The 17651-nt window shown below is 39.6% G+C and overlaps 1 protein-coding gene across 4 annotated transcripts in view; it reads right to left on the reverse strand.

Moving 5' to 3' along the window:
* Positions 1-17651, reverse strand: part of slc8a1b (solute carrier family 8 member 1b) — a 151293-nt gene that overhangs the window by 14975 nt on the left and 118667 nt on the right. For 2 of the 4 annotated variants that reach the window (XM_081616396.1, XM_081616395.1), the window contains exons 6-8: positions 16014-16159; positions 11750-11849; positions 7677-7709 (exon numbers count right to left, since the gene is read on the reverse strand). In XM_081616396.1, coding sequence (XP_081472522.1) covers positions 7677-7709; positions 11750-11849; positions 16014-16159 — 279 coding nt within the window. The remainder of the gene's footprint in view (positions 1-7676; positions 7710-11749; positions 11850-16013; positions 16160-17651) is intronic. The other 2 variants (XM_008428820.3, XM_008428819.3) reach the window with 1 other exon arrangement.

The following is a 17651-nucleotide window of genomic DNA, read 5'->3' on the forward strand; positions in this document are numbered from 1 at the left end:
TCGCGTCCCGCCGCACGAGGAGAGGAGGAAGGAGTTCTTATGGTGGAAAGGAGACGTCACTTATCACAGGTTTTATTTTGATTTCTCCTTGAACATGCGTTTTTAAAGGGGAAGCATCATGTTGTACGTCTCGTTGTAATGTCACTCCCTCATCAAAGCACACCTCGACTGTTGCCCTGATTCTTTCATGCATATTTGAGAAATCCTTTCATCACCCATGTCAACAATTCGGCTGTGTAAAACACCTGTGTGGGCCCAGCACAGCCTAGCAGAGCAGCCCTCCTTCAGACTAGCCAACAGCAATTAGCAAACTGAACTGCGCATCTGCTGAGCTCATTATACCTCTCAGTGCAGAAGCTGGTAAAAATGTTAAATGGTTAATAGAGGAGCAATGTTATGTGATATATGTTATGAGTTTCAGAAAGAGTAGGAGGTTTTAAAGAGACATTGGCCCAATTTCAAGGTGTTACATTACAAAGTCATTTCATACACATATAGCATTTTCTTAACAATTGAAGTTTACACTTCATTGTGCTATAAAATGACACTATGTGCCTGGGAAACATAATACTGCCACTTTAAATAAAGCCTTGTCGTGTAGCTTTGACTATTTCAACACTTTCCGTAAATCTCTTTGATTAACTTTGTCAACAACTAAAATAATGTTTCTATTTTACTATTTTATCATTAAAACCAGTGATTAACCCTTTAGTTTTGAACTTCACTGCAAAACAACATACAATCTTACCAAGTACTTCTGGTCTAGTTTCTAGTGCAAATTTCTTAGTGCACTTGAAATAAGACAAAACCAAGATACACGTCACTTTTCAGCAGAAAATAGGATAAATCCACACTTCCTTAGTATTGATGGAAAAGTACTCGCTATAAGTTAATCTGCCAGTGGAACAAGACATTTTCCCATACTTCCTTTTTTTCACTTATAATTACTACTTTTTAAAATTAAAATTAAGGAATTATTGACTTAAAATAAGCTCCAAATTTCTTGCTGTAAGTTAGTTTTGTCTTATTTCAAGCACTAAGGTATTTGCACTAGAAACTAAACCAAAAATACTTGGTAAGATTTTGTGCATTTTTTGTAGTGCAACTGGTCCAAACTAAGCCAACCACTCCATTCTGGCAGCGCTCATAAGTCATCTGTATCTTTTAAACCGACTACCACAAATGACTTAGAGGCGGTGAGATCCTCTGTACAGATTATGGGAAAACTTAATGTTGGTTCACCACAAAAAGCCGTGTACTGACAGCAACTTGGAGCTGCTCTGAAAGAAACTTCACCAAGATGAGAAAAAAATGTTGCTGTCTTAATGCTGCGTTACGTCCTTAGAGGGGTAACTCCCGGTCACTGCGGCAACCATCACCAACACGGAGTAGGGAAAGACAATCCATCATCTGTCCCTGCCGATGCCTCTTATCAACATCACTTGGACTTTGACGATTTCAGTGCAGTCACAGAAATAAATCACTTTGATTATTGAAACCACTATAAAATAGATTTGGCAGGCCTTAGACAAGGCTCACATTATTTCTCGAGCTTCAAAGTCTTTTCCTATTCACTTCATGCATTTAAAAAAATAAATAAAATTTTTTTATTTTGAGTAAACAACCATATTTTTGTAACCTAAAAGAGACTTTTTTTTTTTTTTTTTTAAATCGTGCTGCAGTTGGACAGCTGTGTGACTAATTATGTGAGCGTGGTCTGTCTGCCAGAATCCCCAATGACATGCTCGTGTTTGTATTCATGCACCAGCGGTCCCGTCAGGCCGTCTGTCAGGGGCACACGCTGAAACACAGACCCGGAGTCAGGCTGGCAGGTCCTCCAGCCGCACGAAAGCTTCGAGCTCTGAGCCGAAGCCTCGCTTTGGACTTCGTCGCGGACCTTCAAGCGTCGCCTGAGCCAGCCTTTCGATTCCTGGCCCGGAAAGATCTCCTGTCCATCCACGTGAAGCACATTTGAATTTCAAAGCTCCGGTACCGTTTTGAACACAGTCGGTTTCTGGGTTGATGATCGAACAAGTCATCCCGTCTCTGACAGTCTGTGATAAACACATCAATTAAATAATCGGCGATTTGGTGAGTCACTTATTCATCATCTATAAGTTACAGGGAAAAAAAAACCTTTTGTTCAAGGGAGACAGTGGGAAGACAACTTTGGGATTTTTTTATGCCAGTGCGTGGAAACAAAAACATACAGAGCCCTGCAAAAATCATTTATGACCCTTAACTGTCACCCCCAAAACACTTACAAGTCAATAGGATATTTAAGCAAATTAAGCAACATTTTTTTAACATTAGGCAATAATAAACGTTCACATTTGAAAACATGGCTTGCATTTCTATTTGAGTAGATAGAGCTCAGTATATGTGTATATGAGTATGTGTGATTTAAGCAGGGCCTCACATTTATTTTGAATCATGTTAAACACCATGAACACAGAAATAAAGCTTAAAGGGGAAGTCTTAGGCGTTCTGTGGCCACATAGTATCACTTCATAGCTCAATAAAGTAACTACGTCATCTTCAGTTGTTATAAAAATGCTGCATATCAAACATGACGCAGAAGAAATTTGACTTTGCAGTTTTACACCTTGAAATTGGGCGTCTGTCTCTTTAAGAAGCTTTTGCTCTGTCATTTCACTGTCGTCACGACGACATTATTCTTCTGTTAAGCGTTTGCAAACGTTCATGGGAGCACGGGACTGAGCAACAGTTCACATAATAAGTTCAGCCGATTTTGATGAGGGAAGAAGATAATGACATGATGCAAAACTCAAAAGCTGATTTGACATAATTCTGCCCCTTTAAAGCAGGCTGAAGCTCTTAGTCGGGCCTGATGCCGTTCTACACACGTCTTCCCTATCTTTGTATCCATTCACCTTATTGGCATGGCCCATCCTCTTGACTTCCTCCGCAAATACACCTTTTCTCTGTACTTGTCTTCTTTCAGTGGTTTTCCGTGAGTGCCACATTACCCACGTTCCCCTCGGGTGTAGACACACAGACGCCCATAAATAACACGCCCTCACAGAGGAGCGGGTGATTGAACAACAATGTGGATTCAGTAATTAGAGGGCAGTGGAGTGAGGAGTGGTTGGACATCCATCTTTTCCCTCCCTTCTCTTTGTCCCGCTCATTTGTTGTCGTAGCAGTCCCCCTCAGCACCTTGATTTCCTGTCCATTGATTTTCCCTCTCCCCCCTCACTCCTCCCATTGTTTTGTTCCCCTTTTGTCGCTGCATGTGCCTTCCAGTTCGTCTTGCTCATTCCCCTTTTCGACCATGTTATAACACCACAATGTTTTCTCTCAATCTATTTAGCAAACAGGCTACCACTTGAAAATTGGCTTCGTTATGCCGCCGTCTCAAGGGTGTAGTTTTAATTTGTTATTAGAAGGGCTTTTGGCCCTCCTGTTTTGCTCTGCCTGCTTTAAATCTGTTTTGTTTCTTGTTTGAGCAACATGCCAACAAGTCCATAAATTACAGTGCGCTCCTTCCTCCTTGTGAAATTTTATGATTCGTTTTTCAATGTAGTAGTACACAACGTGATTTTGTAGTATTTACATGTAATATGTCGTCACAGACACACAACATAGCATTGATATCTGGTGTAATTCTGGTCTGACAGCAGCATTACCTGGCTTAAGGCCAAAGTAATTCTGCTTTATAAGGAGTAAACTGCACTGTTTAATACCTCCGTGGTGCAGGTTTGAAAAATTCTAATTTAATTGTGAAGAAAAATATATTTAGGCCCGAGCAGCTAAGCGCTGCGAAGGCCTATTGTAATTTTTTATTGTTTTTGCTTCTAAACTTTGTTGAGAACCGACGTGTCAAGGTTACTACCACTTTTATTCAGTAACAGCATCAGGAGACAATTGTTAAGCTCCAATCTTGTTAGAAAAGTGATGCAATCTCTTGCATCAATAAAGAAAAAAAAAATCTACTCATTTCCATTTCTTTAATCATTCTTTAACCAAAGCATATGGACATTTGAAGTGTTTGAATGCATTTTTTATGCATTCTCTCCTGAATCAAACTGGTATATTTTCTTTTCAAGTTAATAAAATATTATCCTGGGCTGCAGCCATTAAATATTTTAGTCATCAAGACCTAATAAGAATGAAATCTTGATTAATCAAGGATGCTACAGCATTGCTATCTTTTTTTTTTTCTTGATGTTTTGTGCTTAAATCACTAACAATTGTGCTTCTCCGTCAGATCTGTGGACAATCATATGTCAACAATCTCCAAATTTGTCAATTATGTAGTCTTGGATGAGGGTTACCAGGACGTCCGACACGCCTGCATGAAGGCTTTTGTGTTCATGAGGTGCCGACGTCTCCAGCATAACATTATGTGTTCGACCTGCTCAAGTACCGCACCATTTCTGTTGATTGCCCAGAACATGATGCTCCTTTCTGAAATGTTTTCAATACCACGTGCATTTCTAGGCAGACGGGTTCTGATTCTTTGGTAAGAAGGTATCATTACCACCACAAATGGTACTCCATTTCCTCCAGGAGATTGCAGAAAATCTGTGTAGAAAAGCTTGAAGTCACCAGACTGTTCTCGCTTTACTAAAATCAGACACATATAATCATCTAAGGTTTTCCCCCCCCCCAACTCATATCCAACCTGCAGTTTGTGCTTAATTTGAGAGGCTGCATCTGGTTGTTGCTCCAAGAGCAAATATTAATAATGGAGCCTGCTTGGCATTCACTTCTGCATTTGAACCGTACCAGAGTTCACATCAACCGCACCGACACCTAGCTTTTTAGGCGCACCAGAATGCAGCATAAAATACAAAAGAATAATCATTTATTAAGAGGGAACGTCGGTGCTTGCTCTGCTTCCTTAGAGTAACTTACACTTGTTCCACCAGATTAAATCTCACGTTCAGTGGCTTTAGATTTAATTACACTTATAACAGCAAAAGCCAAACAATATACAGCCTTGTTGCGTAAAACCGAAATGAGTCGAAGATTTCTGTCTTTTTTCAGTATTCGAGTCATTTGACTCACTTCAGCTACATTATCAGCTCAGTGTTGAATGTTCTAGTCAGATGTTGCTTTCCATTACTGTTGAGAAAAGCTCCAGGCCATAGATATCCTCAGCTGCCATAAAACCATGCGAAACGCTCGTCTGCAGCCACTGAAGAACGAAGCTTTCATCATCAGCCCTAAATTTAAACTAATTACGTCCCTCCAATAGCCTGTCAATACGTTTCCCTTGTCCCACATCTTTTTGGAGTCGGGCTCAGTCAGTGGTTACATACGCAAACATTTAGGGAACGATTCGTCACCTCATTCAACTTTGAGCCATAAATAACCTTTAGGGTAGAGACGCTGTAGAAAACGACATTAGCACACACGGGTCTGATTCGCCTTCTGGGTAGCATGCGCAATGTATACCCACACACACAATCATATGGCCATTAATTATTTCCATCTATGTTTTCATGCATGTAATGCAGATGTCTAGCAAGAGCAATTAGGAAGTTCCTTTCAGCGTCTCAGATTATGAGCACCAAACCTGATTTGTTCCTTGGCCATCGCAGCGTCTCGCAGAAGTTTTGGCTTTCTCACATTTTGTTACGTTATAAAACCTAATGTGCTCATTGAGATACAATGTACCATAATATATTGGAAGTGAAGATTGCAGTTTCTTTTACTTATTAGTAGTTTATTTTACTAATTCATTGTTAATCTTGACACAGATGAATAAAATACATTCTGAAAAACAGGCTCTAGAGAAAATTTTACATCAAATATCGCCTAAAACAGAACTAAACTCAACTTTCTGTGTTAAAGTGAAAGTTGTTCCCTGACATTAACTGCACTGCACACAGCAATCACTGCTTCATGTCTTCTGGTCCGTCTTCACTGTGTGATGTCAGTAACTGTCTCCAGTTGCCACCAAACACAGAATTAGAAACCCACAAAAGTATGAACATGCACACACATACACACCCCTACACATACGCACGCACGCACACCCCCACACATCCCCCCACCCCCCACACACACACACACGACACGCACACACACGCACACACACACACGCACACACACCACATCAACTTGCTGACATTTTGGAGGATTTAAAGGCTCTCTAAATCCAGGTTTTGTGCTTTGAGATAAAGATCTCATAAGAGTTGTTGGGTGTGTTTAATAGACGTAATGATGTAGTCGGATTAAGGTACGGTCTTAAATGTTTTCCCATAGCTGTTTTCATAACAGATGGGCTGATTTAAAGCTGAACTCTTCAACGTTCTCCAGCGTTTTGGCAAAAATTAAAAAAAAGCACAAGGTCTAGATTTGACTCTTGAAGCCTGAAGATGACGGAGCAGGTCAACATGTAAACATGTTTGAAACCGGCCTAAAGTTATTTATTTCTATCCCAACATCTGAGAGGCTATAAGAGATCATACTGTAGGCAATGAGGAGGATAGAGAATAAGAAAGATTAGACAAAGCTTATCTGTCGTAGATATTAAATCCACCACAGTATCGGTGACAGATGCTCTGGACTTCAAAGCCTCGAAGCAGCAGCGTGTATCTGAAGGGATGATCCATCACGTTACATCATGTCTACATTTGGGCTCGTTGTGTAACAGTTTCCATGGCGTGTCGATGCGAGTTCTATGGAAAACAAAATCCAAACAGTTCCAGTCTGTTCCAGCGTCACTAATCCAATATGTGCAAAAAAAGAAGAAGAAAAAAAATAGTCCATTTTATTTACAAAATGACCTGCAGAAAACATTTGGCCAAAGCACAGGGAGGCCTCTGTTGGCTAAGAAAAGCTTTGAAGCTGCTCTTTGAGTTGTTTGCAGATGTGAAACAGGCCAAGGTCGACCTCTCTGTTTAGAGTCGGTCTGTCTGTGCTGCTGGCTAGTCCAAGGAAGCACATGAGTGAGACGTTAGCACATATTTTTTTAATGCAATATTCTTGTGACTTTTAAAGCACCCACGTGGACAATAAACATTTTACATAAACACTGTTGCACCTAAAAAGTTGTCAGGATTGGACGTTCTGCAACAACTAACTTGGATTGAGACTTATTTTATAAAATTAAGACTTTGATTTGATACTTGAGTTTATTATCTATAGTTAATGGAAGCAGCTTAAAGTCACCTTTCTGCACAAAATCCCTCTGGGTTTTACTTCAAGCCTCAGTTTTGTTTTATGTTATTAATTCAAATTCATTGTTTCATTTAAGATTCTTGTTTTGGTCCGTCTTTCTCTTTTGCTGCGCATCATTTTTCTTAGCCTCACCTGATTCTCAGCGTTGAATCTTTGACTTTTTTTCTTTTATACTTTGTCGGAACAAACATGGAGAACCAACACTTAGCTTTATACCTCACTAATCATACCAAACATGGAGAAGCAACATCTAGTTTGATCAGAACAAGAATCCCTGACTTCTTTATAGATTACGGACTACTTATTCTTATTAAACCTGGGGAACCAATAGGTAGTTTTATATTTTTACCTTTTCATCTTTCTTTTGGTTTGTTGTTTTGTTTGTGTTTTCTTCTAATTCACGTAAAGCACAATAAATGACTTGTTGCTGAAAATGTGCTATATAAATAAAATCACCTTACCTTCAGAACCACATTATACATTTAATAATATGGTACAACATTAACTCATCATCCACTTACATCCGTAGAGGTGACATGGCGTGTTTTTCATATCTGTGGAGAGATCAATCATTAACCTCTCTTATCTGTACAAGAAAAGCAAATACTGAGGATTTAGAAAACATTTCTCTGTTCATTTTTTTTGTTTATTGAATTTTTGTAATATTAATTCTTCCCATCAAGCAGGATTTACATGTAGGTTTCTTAGCCAAGCAAAACATATCCAATAACTGACAATGAACACATTTCAAACTTGAGCACCTTTCTGTATGTATATCAGATAAGCAGATTTATATTGCATTGTGTATTGCAACCACAGAGGCTGCGATGAGGCATAAACATTTCTGTGCTTTCACTTTTAACACTCAGCATGAGCCCGACTTCTCTCGTCAGCCCCGTTAGCGCCCTCCTGCTCCCTCTCCACTCTCCCCGCGCTCGTGTCTTGCTTCACAGCTGGAAGTAAACTGCTGGTTTGATCTTCAAGCATCCAATCAGCTCTCATTCTCAGAAACTTTCAATTCAGAGTTTTGAACTGGCTTCATGTTTAAAAAACCAGAAAAAGGGAAAAAGAAGAAAAATACTCTCCGTTTTCCTTTCCTAGTGTGCATAAAAGTTTGTTTTTTTGTGTGTTTGTGTGATAAAGTGGATATACTGTATCCTGCTTTTAAATCCTTCTGTTTCACATTTACATCATTCAGTTGTGGTAGATATGAAGTGGAACTGCCATGCTTTAGTCTCAAAATGAGTTGATCATTATTGTAGCTCCATAAGCCCATCTATCCCTTTTCTGCGATGTGTCAGAGAAACTCCTTCTGGTGCCGTCTCTTTAAATATGAATGAGGAACTTCACACCCTGCCTCCTCCAGGCAGCACAGTGTTCCACTCCACCCATTTCAGCTAATGCTGGCGCCAAGAACATCACTGCATCATCCGGATCCTTCTTCAAGACGAAAAAGGTAAAAACAATGCCAAACTGTTGATGTAATACTATTCTAAGCACGCAGTACGGTTATCTCCTCCAGGAGTTAAAAGCTAGCATAAGCAGAAGGCGTCTCAATCAGACAAAGTCTGAACTTCTTCAAACTGCCTGGTAAAATTGTAATTTTTCTAGGACATGTACCACCACCAAAGGGCGACAAGCCCTTCGAAGATGAGTAGTTCAGTCACCATGAGGCTGAGGAATGTTGTAATGAACTGTGTGGGTTAATAACCAAACATCTTGACATATCCACTTGTAGATTTGGCATCCTTGATATTAAATTACAAAATTGCCGTGAGAAATAAAAATGGCCGATTAGCGAAAACGACTTTCAGCTAGCTACGACCTTGTTCAGCAGTTCCACAGCAAATACTTATTGACGTAACAGTTAAAAAAAAAAAAAAAAAAAACGTAACAGGGGACAGAGAAAACTGAACGGACTGTAAAATGTGACCCAAGTAGAATGTAAAGATTTTTACCCAGCACTAGGAGAGACTAAATTCAACTAGATACTCCAAGCAAACAACAAAACGTATTTAAGGGCAAGTAATGTGGATTTTGTACATTACTTGCCCTTAAAGATCATTTAGATCTTTAAGGATCTAAATGATTTCATTAAGCAGAAACAGAGTTATTGTAAATGTAATTTCTTATGCCACTTGTGTGCTATAAGACAAAGAATGTGTCCAAATAAATGCTTTTATTAAAGGGGGAAAACTGCGCTCGCTCTATTGCTCCAACACACACACACACACACACGCACACACACACACTGAACTCTGTCACTGTAGACCAGCTAATCCCAGATAATAGGGTAAAGACAGGTTTTTTTTTTTAGTGGAACAGGTTCTCCAAAAAAAAAAGCACAAACACACAGAAACCCACCAGATAAACTAATTTGGAGACACTTAAGTGTATGAGCTTTCCAAACAATGATTCTACATAAATGGGTTTGAAACAAACAAGATTTCTTTTCAGCTGTACATCACAATTATCAATTCAATTATTTGGATTACGTTCACATGCCAGAACTAATTGTTTTTTCTTGTGTCTCCTTCTGATTGTACAGTTGTTGAGGTATGACCTTCACCTTTCATATGCTCAGACAACATAAACCGCAGATAATGAGGACACTGCGGGTTTTCTCCAGTAAACAATAATAAGCCTGTAAACATGGAGAGCTGTGCTAGCTTGAGGCGCTACAGCAAATCGTCCTTTATCTTACAATTAATCTTTTCACAAGAGGAGCAGATTTACTCCGAATTACTCTGGGGCTGGAAGGGATGCATGCTCTGAATCGCTACCAACTTAGAGCTGACCCTCAAAGTGAGGGAGAGGTCTTAAATGAAGTTGTTGTCTTCTGTTGTGTAACCTACGGTGAATTCAAACTAGCCCTGCTTTGTCTGCTTTAAACCCCAGTTTGCTTGCCAAGAAAGTCTGGTTTGTTTGAGGAGGTGTGAATGTGTAATCAAACTCTGATGCAGACCAAAGAAAGCAAACTCCCTGGCACGGTTTGAATGCAAATGTGAATGCCAAGCAGAACCGGAGCCCGCTCCAAAAGGAGGAAGCCAGCTGTAGCACAGGGCATTCTGGGTAAATACAACCAAAACAAATGGGAGAGTCTAGCACTAGCGGGAGAAAGAGAGAAATCCTACAACCGCTAAATTCTGACACCACTTCATTTTTGTTTGCATTTTATCTCAGTGTCTTGTTCAGAGGTGTTTGTGTCGTTTTCTACAGTGGTTCTTGTTGCGGCGCCACCACAGGTGAGGAGGGGAACAGGCAGGGTGAAAGTAAACCACATCGGCTGAAAATGTAACTAATGCTGCAAATTTGGTCCCCAATCAAACCGAGTCTAAAGGACTATCAGGTGTGAAAACAGCCTTACACCCTTGATAGGCTCAGACAGTTTAAAACAACATAAAAATTCACAACATTGATATATAAATTAGCATTTATGTAAATGGAGTATGAAAATTCAGGTGGTCGACTTATTTTAGGATGTGATTGGTCAGTGTTTGATAAAAATAAAATAAAATCATTTTATTGTGAATTTTGTGTTTTTGCTGGACACGTTGTTTTTAAACTGTGTTTGGATATTTTTTGAAGCCAAAACCTTTTGTATTGCAGCTAACATAAAAAAACTCATCAACTGCTATACATCTCTGCTATTTAACTCATGTTACCCAACTTTCAAACGTATTTAACCATTAGAGGCAAAAGCACTTTTGCCTCTAATGTTAGAACAGGAAACCTGTCCTAACAGAGGTATTATTTAAAGATTTTCTCCCCACAGCTTTCATGTTTTACTGCTGATGATTTAAAGCCATCAACTAAAATCGGCTCAGTTGAAATGTAATTTATTTTTTTATCTGGATTCATAATCTGTCATATGTTATGGTATTTTGCTTACGAGAGTAAAACAAATACCCAATGAAAAGGCAGAATGGGATGATAATCCCTCAGTCAGGTGAAGTCGCCCAAAGCCTCCAGGAGCGATGTTGCTTATTTTTGATAAACAGGGAAACGTGGGCATCAGTTTGAAAGCTGGACAGATTTCACACAACAGAAGTTAAAGGTGTTTTCAAAGTATGCGATAAGTTCTTAGTCTGTGTGGCAAAACAACACAACTAAATGCTGAGTGAAACTGATAAATGGCTCCATTTCTGGTGGATTTATGCACGTTTGCAATAGGAGCTGAAGGACCCAAAATGAACTGAAGGATGTTTTTTTCCCCCTTTAACAGGTAAAATTATACAGCATTTTCTTTCATCACATCGAATTTAGTCAGTTTATCAGTTAAAAACCATTTGAGAACAAATATAACCAACACCTACACCCAGCCAACCATTGGCTACGTGATATTACTCCACTCCATTTCATCACAACCTGAAGTTTTCTAATCTTTCAGCTTGTGCTCGTCATTTGTATGCGTGAAGCGGAGCGCGTGAGGGGCCTCAAAAGACATAAAGGCGCAGCTGTTCCTATTAAAAGTAAATTAAATTCATCGCACCATTAAGCACGTGCTTCACAGAAATCATTAAGCGTGTCCAGATGAAGCGGAGAGCCGAATCCAAGCGCGTGAAGCCCAGTTTCTATTTGCCATGGCCCTTACCTGCGCTGACAGTGATGGCTTCGATGAACTGGTCTCTCCAGCTGTTGGTTCCCACCAGCAGAGCCAGGTTGGTCTTCTTTATCAGCTTGTCCACCGTGTTCTGTTAAGACGCAAAGGAATAGAAGACGATTCTTATTATCGCAGATGGAATTTCCATTTCACGTCATTATTCGGGTAGTTTAGGTCACGTAAACTAAAAAGGGCAACATTTCTTCAGATTTTTTTTTTTCCAGTCAGAGCCTTGAAATGACGGGAACCAACCATAACTTTTAAGAGAGAAAGAGAGAGAAAAAGAGCAAAGTCACTGAAGAGGAAAATTGGCTACCATCTGAATCAAAACATAAAAATGAAGGGAAATAAATACAATAAGATATGGTCTTATATCTATACGCCTGATTGTATTTCAAATAATAATAAAAAAGGTTCCTGATCTAGGATTACTGCCAACTCAATTCCATCTTCATGTCAAGGAAATGTGATACATTTTCATGACTAACTCGGCCTGTTGACAGAAAATACAAAAATAAAAATTTCGCCTTATTCATCTTGTTGAGGAAAAAATATAATAAACCAAAAAGCACTAATTTAAGTGTCACTATTATTCAACAACTTCACCGAACAATCAGTTTAAAGCAAGAAACTAATCTCCATGTTCTTCTATTTTCAGTTTCATGTGCAACTGAAAAACACCGCTTTACTTCTTGGAATAGAAAAAATAGTTTTATGCTTCAACAGAGAGATTTTGGAAACTTTGATAATGAATGAACGATGAGCAACAAATCAAACATCGTCAAAGGTTGAGATCAACACAAGAAACTAAAAAAACATGTGCTTGTAATAACATCCCATTCTATCAGAGTAGTCAAAGCCGAGCGATAGGAGACCTCTAATATGTGCTAATAGAAGCTCATCACTTCTTTAAACAAGATACTTCACACCTGCTTGCTTTACCGGTGTTTTATTTTGAAGTTACCAAAAACACTCCAAGATTTGTCTCATAAAATAAAGATGTTATGAAAGAAAACCAGTTTAGATCCACTCAAAGATTCAGGTTCAATATGTTTATTCTTTTACTGCACTTTTTTACTGCACTTGATCATCTTCACGTAGCTCCTCTGTATATCTATATCAGTTATTAGAATTCATTTCAGTCAGTTTCTGCATTTTCCCCAAAACGTCATTCAGTCTCAGACTTTCTGCTTTTTGCTTGATTGCTCTCACTGTTTTCTCAGCATTTGGATGTCAGCTAATCCTTAAAAAGGAAGGAATCATGGTGGATTAAGGTAACACAAACACTCGAGCAAACGCAATCACTCACACATGCTAATCAAAGGAGCAGTGGGAATGGCGCTCTTTCTTTCTGTGCACTTCTGAAGAAAAATGAGATGCTAATTGTCTTGAATGGTGCTCAGGGACGTAAACAGTGCCTCGCCGCCGCTGTGAAACTCCTTCTTCCCAAACAACACACACAGACACACACACACACACACACACACACACACACACACACACACACACACACACACACACACACACACACACACACACACACTTCCATCCATTTTCACTCTGTTGTATGTGGAGTGAATATTTGTGCACGGACAGCACGGTTTCTGGAACATCTCATCGTCTGGATGTCATTTGTGGACGTTGACTTTGCTTTCTGGAGTTTTACAAAAGGGTGAAACTTTGGAAATGTGAAAAAGCTGAGTATCCAGAAGAAATGCAGGAACGTGAAAGTCATCTGTGCTAATTTTAAAGACCACATTTTTTCCGCCCCCTTATAAGCTGGATAATCAGCATTGATATGAAATTCATCTCATTTCTTTAAACTCAGTCTAGCTCAGTCTGCTTCTTGTCGCCTCACGTCAAACTCCGTGCCACTCCACAGCCGGCTGACGGGCACAGCGTTGGATAACTACGGGATCCAATTCCACGAAGATGCACACAGAAGTGTAATTTCATGCGCCGGAGCCATCGACGAAGTACGGGATCCCGTCAAGCAGCAAGCCATTACTGGGAGATATTAATTGTCTGTCTGAAGTGAGCGTGTAGGTGGAGCGACCGGCAGGAGAACATGCATTAGCGCACACAAAACGCAACATGGATGGTAATTACATCTAAGCCCGTCTTAAGAGAGGAGCGCGTGGGAGAAGTGAGAAAGCGACACACAGATGTGACGGGACACTTTTCCCGTTTGCTTCCAGGAGGTTCGATTGTTTGCAACATGTGGCACTGGCTTTTGTGGGGCATTTGTGCAACTTAATGCGGCGCAATCAATACGACTTTATTTCAAGTTGGCTGTGAAAATAGGAAGCGGTTCTCATTTTGTCTTCATACATGGAGACTAACAAACGTCGCAATGGATCCAGGGACGTTTTCCCTCACTGCCTTTTGAGACCTTTTCTCTCTAAGCATTCAAAGACAGACTGAAGCCACTTCACAGAGCAAAAGCTTCTTGTTCGAGGCCAAATGTGGGTGAAAGTTAATGCTCCCCTGAGCTGGGCAGAGAGGCCTAAGTGGCAGGTGTTTACAGGGCAGCTGGTGTCCTCGTCACACGGCTCTGACCAATGCTAATGTCCTTTAGCAGACTCTGTGATGCCAAAGTGTGTACACTGGAGCGGTGCTGCCTTCCCACTGTTTGGTCATTGCGAGTGTGTAGGTTTGTAGGCGAAGCGCAAATACAAAGTAAAGCTGCTTTGTAATATGTGCAGTGCAAATAATAATAATAAGAAAAACAACATCCTATAGTTCAAACACGTACATTTGTAAATTCTCTTGACGTTGAACTTTGCAAGTATGCACTTGAGTAACCTTGTGATTGATGCGCACCTCTTTGTCTCTCTATGGTTGAGCGCATATGTATCGTCAGTCAGTCAGTCAGTCAGTCAGTCAGTCAGTCAGTCAGTCAGTCAGTCAGTCAGTCAGTCAGTCAAATAATGCAGATATTTATGAGAGTTTGGTAAATTTATTCTGCCAAAATTTCAACATCAATGTGAAGGATCTTTCAGCAAAAGCTGCGATGACTTATTTTTCTAATTTAATTTCCACTATAGTCTAATCTAATTTTATTTATCTTTTATTGATCACACAGTTTGGTTTGATTATTGATATTTGTAATGCATTTTGTCATTTATCTTCAGCTTAGCATTTCCAATATGCAATCTGACACACTGTGGCCAACATTTTCCTAAGACGTTTAATGAACAGGACCTACTTGGTGCTTTCAGTGTGAAGTTTTCAAACTGTCTTCAGATTAATATTTCAGCAGGTATTTATCAAGATCTCTTCATGGAGTGTCCAACAGGAACCCAAGCAAAGGCAGCACATCTATATAAAAACTTTTAAAGCTTCTGCAAACAAACAAGATCAATTTAATGCCGGGTTCCTCAGACAAAACAACAACAACAAGAATGCAGAGATTTTGAGAAACATGTTGTTCACCTTTGGTCGTGTCAGATCCAATAAAACCAGTGAAGTGAACCACTGTTTCTTCATAGCAACCTAATATTTAGATGACTTTTTAAATACCACTCACAAAATCAATGTACAACAGTGTTTGACGGGGCTGACTACTGAAACATAAACCAGTTTTGTCATTGATGGATTCTGTATCTTACTTGCGTTTCATTGCCCATTCCCAGTAATGATTAATGATGTTTTCCAATGTGTGTTTTTTTTTCTTTCCCCTCAATTTGTCTCTAAACTAACTGCTCCGTAACTGAATCCCCTCATTGTTCAAGGTCATGAGTAAATACTGCAATCACTTTACGGATTACCATTTAAACTCAGACTGATGGGGTGGAGCGGATTTCATCTCAAACACACACACACACGCACACACGCACACGCACGCACGCACCCACACACACGCACGCACGCACGCGCACGCACACACACACACACACACACACACACACACACACACACGCACACGCACACACACACGCATACATGTTGAGGTGAAGTGCAAGGTCAAGTTGTTCTCTGTAGTCTTGATGCTTTTATGTCGACAGTAACCAAAATTAAAATAAACCGACTGGAACCGGAGGAGCACTTTGATCCAGCAGGAGTTTTTGTGTTTTGAAGAGTTCTCTGTAGGCCTGAGGGGAAAATTCTGAGAAAAAAAATGGCACTAAAATACAGTTTTAGAAAAGCAAGTGTCTAAAAGGATGACTGAACAGCAGCCGCCCCGACATAAATGTGCTCAAACAGCACGGCTCCAATTAAAGCCGCAGCTACAAAAAAAAGGGAGCTTTCTCACCTTAAACTCGTACGACTCCTCGATGATGACCTCCAGTTTGACGTGGTCTCCCAGCATGGGACGGCCCATTTCTGCTATACGTCGCTCCTCTTCATCTTTCCCTGTCAGGGGCTCCTCTTCCTCCCCTTCTGCCTTTGGCTTTTCCTCTGAAAAAGATCACAGGAGAAAAAAAAAACAAAAAAAAAAACATCAGGTGGTAGAGTTAGTACAAAGCTGGAGAAAGTTTGTCAGGTTTTGGCATAGTAGGCAATCAGGAAGCCTTGATCTTCAAAGTTTCTGAACAGAACAGAGAGGGAAAAGTGGAGTTTTTTTTTTTTTTTTAGGATGAGGGGGAAATTTGTGATTAATGTGTTTGTGGGGTTTTCTTAAAGTGCATAGCAACACATTTAAACACGAACCTCTATGAATATTTAAAGTATGAACCCTAAATAAATCATATTTCGCTTTATATTGATTTTCAAAGCACATTAGTGAGTGCTCCTACATATGAAAGTGCTTCCAGTAGAAAAATAGAAAGCAGAATGACATTACACCTGCGATGGCTCCATCTCAAAACTTGAAACTTGTTGTAAACATAATGAATTGGTCTCTTGGCAACAAATTAAAAAAAGAAACAGATCAAACAGCAAAGTAGGACAAACTCTATGGAGAACACGATTATAAAACAATGATAAAACTCAGATTTAAAGGCTTAAAACTGAATGAGAAAGTTACAAAACTAAGAGTCCAAGCTTGATTAATAGCATTATAATATACAAGTCTTCTTTTCAATGCGTTTTGGTAGAAATCCTGTGGTGTTTTTCAGATTACATTACACCAAGGATCGCTCTCCTCTACCTGTCGCTCGCTTTTTATCTGTCATTTTACTGCTGCTGCAGTCTGACTGTCAGTATTTTCACTTTCCTTTTTTCCCCCACCTCTTTGGTGTGGTGTAGTTAATCCTTCTGGTAAAATAGACTGATTATGTGGATCAAAGTGAGACTTGCATAACTGCTGATGTGAAGCCTTCTGGTGACTCGGCGTACGGAGGAACGTGCTGACGCATGAATTTGCATTTTAGGGGAACGGTCTTACTTAGGACTGAAGCAGAGATTTTGTTGCCCTCTTTTGACTTCTGACAGAATTTTAGATTTTAATCACCAGAGTTATTTGCCACCGTAGTGAAAAGAGTGAAAGAGCTTAGTGAAGAGACAGAGGAAAAACAGACAGGAGATGAAAGAACCAACTGTGGTCAGTGTAAGGTGACTCCAGGCAAAACACAATTGTTTTTTTTTGGATTCTCCAGTAAATTTATGGAAAGCCAAGCAGAAAACTAAAAGTAGTGCAAACTGCAAACAAGTTTTTTCTCCTAAAACCTTTGTTGGATGAGAAATATTAACGGAAATGAAGTGATAATGTCACAAAAATGTAATGAATTTAGTCAGATAGTCAGTTTTCTCTAAATCAAAATTAGAATAAAAACCTGACCTGATTGAGAAAAATGGATGTCATTTTTGGATTCAGTGGTGCAAAAATAATTCTGATTCAGTTGAGATAAACAACTTCCAAAAAATAATTTTTTGTAACCCAGTGTTATTCTCCATTTCTTCTCTCACGTCGTTGCTAGCTATTGCTGCACAGGTGAGCTTTCAAGAGCCT

Source organism: Poecilia reticulata, chromosome 15 (genome assembly GCF_904066995.2).
Source record: "Poecilia reticulata chromosome 15, P_reticulata-male-v2, whole genome shotgun sequence".
In the NCBI taxonomy this organism is placed as follows: Eukaryota; Metazoa; Chordata; class Actinopteri; order Cyprinodontiformes; family Poeciliidae; genus Poecilia; species Poecilia reticulata.